The sequence below is a fragment of the Camarhynchus parvulus genome, chromosome 2 (assembly GCF_901933205.1).
Source record: "Camarhynchus parvulus chromosome 2, STF_HiC, whole genome shotgun sequence".
In the NCBI taxonomy this organism is placed as follows: Eukaryota; Metazoa; Chordata; class Aves; order Passeriformes; family Thraupidae; genus Camarhynchus; species Camarhynchus parvulus.
In genome coordinates, this window is record NC_044572.1 from 101585845 (window position 1) to 101596536 (window position 10692).

Sequence of the window (10692 nt, forward strand, 5' to 3'; positions counted from 1 at the left end):
GGATTATGGCAGGATAGCCTTAGATTTCTCAGCCTTAAACCAGGAACCAAATCAGGCATCCTCCAGACTTGAAAACTGAAAAACTGCATAGTAGACAGCTACAGTTACTCTTTTACACAATCCATTTTCTTTCAGCTGAAGATTCGCCTTAAAGTTTTGGGAAATTACCTGACCTGACAGCACAGCATTACACACTTCTATGTTTTAATTTGGGCACAACATTATCTTGATTCTTTTTAAGATTTGATTTAGTATCTAAGAGTAAAACTTAAACTCTTTGCACTTACACCAGACCGACTGCATCCTTTAAAACAGATCTCTCTTTCTTTTCTTATTGAAGAGAAATTAATATTTTCTCCCAGGAGATTCCAAGTACAACTCCTTTGAAAGAAAGCCTTGTTTTTTGTTTCAGGAAAGGTCTTAATAGTAGAATGTATGTGGGATGCATCAAGAATCTGGAAATATCTCGTTCCACCTTTGACTTGCTTAGAAATTCATATGGAGTAAGAAAAGGCTGTGTATTGGAGGTAGGAGACTTTAAAGTCTTGTGATCTGATCTTTGTTTTAATAGAATAGTGAATAGTGGTGTTTACAGTGAATTGTAACAGATTTATCTTTAAAAATTCTAAGAGAATCTAATCTATATTTGATTTTTTTTACCTGACACTATGTATGGATAAATTGAGTAATTACTTCTGTTCTTCATAAAATAGCCTATTCACAGTGTAAGCATCATGAAAAATGGATATATTGAGTTGGTACCTAAGTCCTTAAGCCCAGAGTCAGAGCTAATGGCAACTTTTGCTACAAAGAACAGCAGTGGCATCATCCTTGCTGGGATCAGCAGGGGACTGGAAAGGCGACAACGAAGACAAGCACACTTGGCAAGTACCAGAAACAAAGAAGTTTTGGGGATTATTTTTGCCATTTTTATTTTGTAAAATCAAGGCAGCTTGCTATATATATTGTGTATCTGAGTTGGAGCTTCTAGAATCCAAAGAGAAAATCTTACTATTTCCTGCTCTAAGAGAAGGAGTGTGTGGGTGGGGGTGTGAGTGTATAAAAAAAGTCCTGCATTTTACCTAGAGTAAGTTTGACCAGAGAAATGTCCAGCTTTTTTAGTGTTTGCTATTAGAAGGCTTTGCATTCTGAGAGGGACCAATACAATTCCTACTTGTCTATAAGTTTCATTGAAAAAGTTTGCAACAAGTTTGGAGGTAAATTTTTCCTATGTTTGTTCTATTTAAACACTAACTGAGCGTCTTGAAAATTGAGCTAGAGTTAAAAATTAATCCTCTGATTAAATCTACAGCCCTTCTTTTCCATCATGCTGATTGATGGTCATCTTGCAGTGCATGTTAATGCTGGAGATAGAGCAAGTACTAGGAAAGTAGTTCTTCAGTCTGCTAATGGAACATACAGTGATGGACAAGAACACTCTGTCATCCTAATTCGGAATAAGAGGTACATGTGACTGCAAAGAGTGCTACCTGTTTAATTATTGCATGTTGTTGTCAGTTCACTGCACTCTCTGAGGAATTGCCTTTGCTAGCTTATTAGGTGGGATAATCAGGGCTGTGTTTTTCTGCTGTCAATGCAGATGTTCTGATTTACATGGTAATTGTATACAGCATACAGCCACTGATAGAGGTGTAGCTAAAAGCTCTCAAAATCTCTAGAACAGCTTGGGGCACTTGAGTACAAAGCGTACTAAATAGTATTAGAGAAAAGATACACACCTATCAAAATAATTTAGAAAGGTATTTGATAAAAATTCACATTTTAAAAATCATCAAAAGAAGGGCTTCCAGTTTTAAGATATTGAAATGATTATCAAAGTAATGGAACCTTTATTTATTAGAAGAGGATGTTTTTGAGGCTGATAGGAATGCTTTTCATCTGAAAATGACTTTCTAAGACCTTGTTGAATGTTTTCCCTACTTTATCTTTTTCAGGATCATAACTGTACAGGTGGATGAAAGTAAACCTGCAGAACTGAGGCTTGGTTCAGCAGCAGAAAATAGCCCCATTAATATTTCCAACTTCTACGCTGGTGGCATTCCAGCAGGAGAGGGCATCTTAGGGCTAAAATTGGCTGGCTCCTTTCATGGCTGTATCAGCAACCTTATTTTTAACAAGGAGTAAGTCAGAAGGGTAACTGCCTAGTTTTGGAAAACCATGTAGAGTAATTGTTAAATGTAGTTTGTGATCTCTTCCATGACACTTCTGTTTGCCTGGTTTTTAATATAAGATATGCATGAAACTCATGATCTGGGTATTATAACAGCCAGAAAATGGGTATTACCAGCTATATTTCTAAATAGTATTAAAAATGTCTTTAATGTTTATGGAGATGCTGCACAAAGCACAGCTTTCTCTACTATAATTTCACCTGCAGTGACAGACAAAATGGTTTTCCAAAAATATTGTAGATTTATGTTGTTCTATGAACTGATTATTTGCCGCTTCTCAATCTGTTTATCTCAGATGCCACTTTCCTCCTTTTTTCCTGATACTGCTGAAAGACCTTATAAAATAATCCCCTTCTGCTTCGAAAATAAGCGGAAATGCACGTCTTAAAATGTTTCGGTTTTTTTAATTGCTTTTTTTAATATAGGCTTTTGTATTTTACCACTTCCATGAAGTATGAGCATGTGGATATGGACAGCTGCTTTCTGTCAGAGAAGCCTAAGACAGCTGTGCAGCCATCAGACATTGTGATTCATCCCGAACTTCAGGCTTTACCAGTTCCCCTGAGACCTCTCACAGACACAAAAAAAGTACGTATTGCAGCAAAGCTCTGTTGCCACCTCTTTTGTCCTTTCTTTGTGGAGAATTATCAAATTACAGACTGCATATATTTGCTGCCTCTGCAGTATGGAATGGTTCAATGGATGTTGATTTGAAATTGTTGTTTCCTATAGAAAAATGATACTAACCTTTTCAGCAGCCTGTTGGCCATTTGGAATGGAAAGGTAGTTAGGTTTATCCCTCTTCGGGCAGCAACAACAACAAAAGAAAAAAAAAAGAGAAAAAAAGTGGAATGATAATCTCCCAACAGAAGGACTTGACAGTAACTATTATCTTTAGTGTATTCCTGCCAAAGGGACTTGGTGCAGATTTGCATTTGCTGTGCAGTTCTGCATTCGCATTTTCTTGGTCACACAGATGCAGTCTCGGCTCTGTGTCAGAGAGGAGGCAAAAACCACTTGAGAGACACAGTGTCTGAATGCAGCTTGCATGGTACCTGTTTCCTCTCCCACAGTCCCTGTTCCCAAGGGAGAAGGCAGCATCACTTCTCTCCTCCTGCATCTGCACCTCCTTATAATGAAGGGTTTCCAAAGTATCCTGAAACCATTTTCCTGTGGCAACAGAAAGCAAGATTTCATGCATACAGCTTGGGACTATAAAAAGAAATAAGTTGTCCTTTTTAGAGCTAAAATGTAGCTTTGGCTCATACTCTGTCACTCAGCCCTCCATACCCCAAATCATAACAAAAATGTGTGTCCTCATAAAATGGGAAAATATTTCTACCAAACCTGTAAGATTTTTCACACTGAAATTGAACTTCCAGCATATGTTATCAAATAGGCTGTCAATTAAGACAAAAAGTGAATTGAATATGTCTCAAACTACAAACATTTCTCAGTAGAAAAGGTCAGTGCTGTCTGCAAGACACAGCTTAATCATTAGAACCAGTTTTTTTTGAGCCTGAAGATAGGTTAGAATGATTATGAGGTTAGTTAATTGATGTTTTGCTGTGTACTTTGTGGTTTTCTTGTGGCTTGCTTTTTCTTCCTGCAAAGCTCTATGCAGGCACATTGTCATTCAACAGTTGCTGGGCAGAACCTGACACTATCCTTCTTAATAAATTCCATTCATTAACAGGTAGTTTGTGCAAAAGATGAGCTGGCTGATCATGTTCAAGGTGCCCATCAGTTTGGACTTGCCAAAGGCAGCCACTTGACCCTGCTCTTCAATCAGTCTGCTGTCAGGAAGAAGTGAGTATATCCTGAATTACACATGCACACAGTGTTATTTTGTATTGAGCTGCAAGAAGTGCAGTGATGGTTTTCATGATTGATTGCCAGCTTTGAACATGGTCCTCACTTCAGGTTTCTGTGGGCTCCTCATGGAAGAAAGTATCATATCCCAGGTTTAGTAACTCATGGTCAGAATTCTGCATTTTTATCCCCTCAGACCTGAGTCTCACTTTACCTTCTGAAAGTACTTTGATTTCTTTTTCCACATGCAGAACTCACATCCAGTTCCCATTCCTTTGTCTGATGCAAGTGACATCTCACCCTCTCCTCTCTATTTTCTGCAAGTAATCCTTCCATCTTTGAAGGTGCACTTGAAGGAGAAAAGACTACTGAGATACATTATTTTGTTGGGACCTAATGTGTGATAGCACCTCTGCCTCTTACTTGTTTGAGAGGCTCCCAGCAAGGTCCCCATCACACAGCCTGCAAGTCACTTGCATTTGCTTCTTTCAGCTCATGAAGTCTCTGCAGGCATTGAGAAAAGAGTGTTTTTTTCCTTCTAGCCCTTCTGTTATGGCTTCTGAGCAAAGGACACTGCAGAGGATTGATGCCATGTAGTCTGAACCTGGTGTCTCCATAATAAATGGCTCATTCATCTCCTCTACGTTTTAAGCCTCCCTCTGTTCTCAGTCTGCCCATAATATCCCAGCAAGCCTGGCTAGTAGTAGTGGGTGCCATAAAGTTATCCTGGAATGGGTTCCTTTCTTGGGGCAATAAGCAACCTGCAGTCACAAACAGCTGAGCCTGTCCCTCTTAAAGTTCATCTCACTCTTTGACAAGCACTTTTTCTACTTCTGACAGGTACAGCACTGATTTCCATTATGAAATACATTATAAGTTATGCTTTCTTAAAATCAACCTAAAATCTACTTTTCTGGCCTTCGTGATAATAAATCTCCTTTCATAACAATAAATTGGTTCAGACTGTTCTCTGTGTCCAGAAAAGCTTTTCATCACTGCAGAAGAAATACCTTTAAGTAACACTGAATTTTTATTGTCTAGACTTTCCGTCCAGCTGAATCTCAGAACCTTTGCCTCCAGTGGCCTGATTTACTACATGGCTCACCAAAACCAGGTTGATTATGCAGCCCTACAGCTTTATGGGGGACAGCTCCATTTCTCATTTGATTTAGGCAAAGGAAAAGCAGTAGCTCTTCACCCTGCTGTTGTCAATGATGGAAAGTGGCATACGGTAGGTGGTTGTCAATCTTGTGCTCCTGGAGGTACTGGTATGGATTTTTCTTGCCTTTTCTGTGTAATTTCTGTGTTGCAAAAGCACACTGCTTCTAACCCAATCATGAAGTCATTCAGAAAACTTTTATTTGATAATTATTTCCTTTTAAAATTGTCATTAATTGTACACCACATCCATCTTCCAACTACTGTCAAGTATCTCAAACTATTTAGGAATTAAATAGTTCAATAACTGTGTAGTGACAGTCATCTTCAACAGAGAAGGACCTAATGGAAAGATATAAAAAATCTGACCTTTTCCACAGAGAGCTTTCAGTGCATTATGGCACCAAAGACCTGCACTCCAGTGTGTGACAGTGGGACAGAAATTAGTGGGTGCAGCATTTTCTTTTCTCCCACTTACTTCTTATTGCCTGAGCATGGTCAGAGCAGCTAGTGACAACAGGGAAGCACTGTCCTTTCCTTGGTCGAGGCAACATGAGAAAGGGGGACATTTGAAATGAATGGAGGACTTAAATAGAGTTGAGGACAAATTAACGTCTACAGCTTGGAGGTGTCACATAGCACTCAGGGCCTTCTGCACAAAGATTGTGTCAGTCTCTATTGGCCCAATTCCTCCGAGCAACCCACCTGCTACTGGCTCTGGCTTTCTGTGTGAGAAGTGACTGTGATGTTTGCAGGAGTTTTAGAAATAACTCTGAGGATATCACTTTTCCTAAAGGCAGGTGAGGATGACAATTTCATCCTGCTAAGTTTCCCCTCCCTTATCTCTATGTGAAGCCTTCACTCCAAGAAGTAGCTTCTGTGGGACAAAGTGATTGATGACACAAAGCTGCCAGCTTTCCTAGGTGCCTTGGGAATCAGCAGAGTTCTTTTTGCTTTTCATAAGTAATCAGCAGAAGAAACAACAGCAAAAATTAACATGAAGAAAGGAAATGTGAACTTCTGTCAGAGATATCACAGTTAAGCTGTGCTGCCTACCCTGAAAGGAAGAATGCTCCAGGACTTACAGCTGCATGTTTAAAAATTACACATATTCACATAAAACTCCTACTGACATTATCCACATTTTAAGAGCTGCACAGATTCCATACAAGAGCTGACCTATCTTTACTACCCAGGACACAAAGCAGGAGCTTCAGCCTTCTTCAGAGATTGAGGCTGAGTCACACCACTTCCTAGCTGGGGGTGATCATTGCAGTCCCTCTGCAATCTATGCAAACTAATATGCATTACTACTGAAAAAAACACCACTTCTTTTCATTTTCTGCCCTCTGCTCATACCACTCTGCTTTACCCCTTTATCCCCTTACCAGCCCAAATATTCATGAAACTTTGTGTTGAACCTAGTCATGGTTCTGAGTGGGGCTAAAAGTAAATAGAGAAGAATAAATGGCTGGCTGACTTCCCTCAGCAACATGTAAGTAATTGTTTTAGGGCAAGACAGGCATAAGGACATAAGATGGACAGAACTGGAAAGCTTTTTGGTCGTAACAAACATAGCACTGCCTATCATAAAATGACAGCACAGGAATGTGCACTTCAGAGACCTGAGATGTCTCAGCTGTTGGGCAGCACAATAATTGCAGGAGGCCAGCACAGAATGCCTTTCTGCAAACTCGGTGACCTGCCCATATCCTAAGGCAATAAACTGGTGATTTAAAGAAATAATAAAACACTGAAAACCTTGGGCAGGACATTATGAAATCATTGTGAGCCCTTGGGAAGGCAAGAAAGCTGTTTAACTGCTCAGTTGTATTCAGAAATGGTCTCAGCCTCAGGAATAATTTCAAGAGGTTGCCTCAGAACAGAATGTCAAAGCAATTGAACCACTAAACAATTGTCTTGCTTATTTCTATGGCAAATGATGACTAGGTAACAATTCTAGCTTACTCATTTATGTTCGCATGCTTCCCTTTTTTCCAGGTAAAGATGGAATATGTTAAAAGAAAAGGCACGATCATTGTGGATGGACAGGAACTGGTAGCAGTCAATGTCCTGGGAGATGGTAGCACCTTGGACGTGGAAGGGAAGCTCTATGTGGGAGGACTCCCCTTAGACTACGTGCCAAAGAATCTTGGGAATGTAAGAAGGTTTGGGGTGGGGGGGTGCCTCTGGCATTTTGCAGACCAGAATGAGCATAGTGCAGCAAACTCATCTAAATCAGCATCCTGTCTCTGACAGGCTAAAAAGAAGTACTTTGGGAAAGAAGCAACAAGGAAAGTAATGACCCTTTACCAGATAAATCTTTCTAGCTTTCTATGGCTTAATGAGTCCAGCTACAGCTTATATCCTTGTGTGTTAGTAATAGCCCTTAGCAGAACTTTTTTTTTCATTCTGTTTCTCTGTTAAAAATGAATAAAGAATCTAAATTCCTGTCTTTCACAGTGTAAGGTAAAAACATGACCTACAATTGTCAGGGACAATTGGTCCCTGACTCCTATTGCATTCAACAGAAATTAGGTGCCTTAAATATCTCTGAAAGACTGGGTTTAGCTGTCTTTAGATTAAAGCATATTTTTAATACATGCTTTTAGAGTTATTTTATAATGGGCTGCACCTTCCTCCTTGTGCAGCCCATTATATTAATGAGAATTCCGGTGATATGATAATGTTTCTCATAGGATTGTAGAATGTCCTGTTTTGGAAGGGATCCTCAAGGATCATCGAAGTTCAACTCCTGGCCCTGCACAGGACACCCAAGAGTCACACCTTGTGCCTGAGGGCATTGTCCAAATGCTTCTTGAACTCTGTCAGGCTGGTGCTGTGACCACTGCCCTGGGGAACCTCTTCCAGTGCCCAGCCACCCTCTGGAGTGATTCAGATGAATCTTTTTGATGAAGAGAACTTGCAAAATGTCCTACAAAAATTTTGATTACTCATTGATTTCCTAAAACATGTTTGGAATGTTTTTACTGTTGGGTGTATCCCTGCTCACAGTCAAGCAAATACAATTCTTCCTGTATATTATAGACAGTGTATATACTCTGCTTCTAACTATTTGATTTTGACTCTAAGACATTATGTGTCTTAAATAATTATATGTAATACTAGAAATTTAACTACGGAAGTATTTTAGATTCTGCTGTGTTTTGTTCAGATAATATTTTATCTACAGTAAGATCAGGTGAATCCCTAACAGAGCATCACAACAGTTTATACTAAACATTGTCTCTTATGTCTCCATATGCTTAGGTTACTCACAGTATTCCTGCCTGCATTGGTAGCATGACAATTAATGGCAAACAACTGGACAACGAGAGTCCTGTCTCTATCTTTGCTGTGAATAAATGCTATGAAACAGTGCAGGATGGTACTTTCTTTGATGGAAGTGGCTTTGCTGCTCTTGGTAAGTGTCATTAAATGAAAACAGTGCCTTACTGAATTAATATTAATGAAAACATACTCCTTTCAGGTCTTACTGGAACTGTGTGTAATTAACTGACTCCTCACACAGTGAGTGCATGCCCTGCATATGGATTTCTGACTGAGTCCTTTCACTTCATTCATCCAAAAGCCCTTTCTGCAAAGGGCTGTCTTGCACAAATAAAAGAGATAATGGTTTTAGCATTGGGAAAGAAATGAACTACATCTTTATTAGCTAAGAATATCCATGTTCATGATGTTAAGGTCTGATAAAGAATATGAAGACAAAAGACTCGTGAAGTAACATGAAGGATTGCATTTGTGCTCTTTACTGTTTCTTACAGATGAGATAGAATGGATTAAATCTGAATGAATGAAAAAAAACCTTATTTGGGAATTTATCGATTCCAGTAAAAAGTGGGAATTATGACTTTGGAACACTTACTTTCCAGAGGTTTTGCTAGGTCATATGCCAGCAGCATAATTAACACATTTTTTAGACCTTTTAATGGTAGTGCTTATATTTAGCTCTGTACTGTGGGTTGCAAGTCGTCTACTAGAAGCTTCTAACTTGTTTTCAGTCAGGGAAGGCTACAAAGTGCGGTCTGACGTGAACATCACCCTGGAGTTCCGCACCACAGCGGCGCACGGCGTCCTCCTGGGCATCAGCAGCGCCAGGGTCGATGCGATTGGGCTGGAAATTGTACACGGCAAGGTAGGCTGCCCTGTGCAGGCACACTGATGTCACAGGGCTTGTTTGAAACTGCGAGGCTAGAGCCCTTGGAATGCATGAAACATGCACCAGTCAAGTGTGATGGAGGCACCTTCCCACAGAACAAAAACGGGACAGACTTTGTCTCATTGCCACCGTATGATAAAATGTGCGATTAGCAGAAGTCACTGGAACTTTTTGGATTTTTAATTAGTGTAATTTATGTTAGTGTGCAGCCACTCTGACCTGCTGTACTACATACCTTGTATTTTAGACCAAATATATATCTTTTTTATTGCTTAATACTTTTTCTGCCATAAAGTTATCCTTGTCCTTGAGAAAAATATTGCATATACAATGCACACTGTTTTGTAACCTCTTCTTCAATATTCATGAGCAATTAACTCATTCTCTACTTCTACTGGCCATTATGCTCCATAAACCTTTTAACAATCAATATACATAGTTCTCCAGTCATTTCTTGCATAAAAAAATATACACTTGATTGCTCTTAAGTGTTTGTTTTTGCAGAAATAGCTCATTTTTTATTCAAAGCTTCCTAGCTGGAGACAGTGTTAAATATCACTGTTTCTGTGGGACATACTTTCCCAGTATTAATATGTAATACTTACATATTAATCCTCACCGCAGAGTTGAGGAAGTGTCTGCTGCTTTGAAAAATAAATGCATGAAAAAAAATAAATGCATCTGTTGGCAATGACAAGTGCTTTCAGGCCATTCTTCTTTCTCTTCAGTTATATACAGTGATTCTTCTTTCAGATCTGAAGTCTCAGGTTCTGTGAAAAACGTCTTGATTTGTATTTGTAAGAAACATTGAAACCCCTAGTGAAGTGTATCAATGGACCATTGCATAGGTAGACCTTATTGTTTTAAATTTTAAAAAACACTTTAATAAGGATCTACTCTACCCATCAAAGTAAACATTAACTGTGTGTATTGTCAAACATTTAAAATGGAAATCTCTGCACCAATGTGATTGTGCTTTTATCTAGGCAGATTAGTTCATGTATTCTTACTTTATATCTTCATTGGCATCTGGCTGTTTGCACAGGTTTTATTCCATGTCAACAATGGAGCTGGCAGGATAACAGCTTCCTATGAACCAAGAGGCACAAATAGCTTGTGTGATGGGAAATGGCACAAGCTTCAAGCAAACAAAAGCAAACATCACATTTCGCTGATAATTGATGGGAATTTGGTTCACACTGATAATCCCTATGTCCAGTCAACATCTGCAGATACGAACAATCCCATTTATGTTGGAGGTTATCCTGGTAGGTACAATAATATTTCCCTTCCCTCCTGTCCCTCCTGTGCTCACTCTCACAAGAATGACTCTTAACATGTGCTCCCTTT

At 39.3% G+C, this 10692-nt stretch overlaps 1 protein-coding gene across 2 annotated transcripts in view; it reads left to right on the forward strand.

Moving 5' to 3' along the window:
* LAMA1 (laminin subunit alpha 1) overlaps positions 1 to 10692 on the forward strand; it is a 99573-nt gene that overhangs the window by 87789 nt on the left and 1092 nt on the right. The window contains exons 52-62 of one of the 2 annotated variants that reach the window (XM_030970995.1): positions 413 to 527; positions 714 to 884; positions 1313 to 1464; positions 1956 to 2141; positions 2618 to 2780; positions 3889 to 4001; positions 5046 to 5235; positions 7164 to 7322; positions 8433 to 8586; positions 9185 to 9318; positions 10388 to 10610. In XM_030970995.1, coding sequence (XP_030826855.1) covers positions 413 to 527; positions 714 to 884; positions 1313 to 1464; positions 1956 to 2141; positions 2618 to 2780; positions 3889 to 4001; positions 5046 to 5235; positions 7164 to 7322; positions 8433 to 8586; positions 9185 to 9318; positions 10388 to 10610 — 1760 coding nt within the window. Of the gene's footprint in view, positions 1 to 412; positions 528 to 713; positions 885 to 1312; positions 1465 to 1955; positions 2142 to 2617; positions 2781 to 3888; positions 4002 to 5045; positions 5236 to 7163; positions 7323 to 8432; positions 8587 to 9184; positions 9319 to 10387; positions 10611 to 10692 lie in introns of those variants that run through there. The other variant, XR_004061687.1, reaches the window with a different exon arrangement.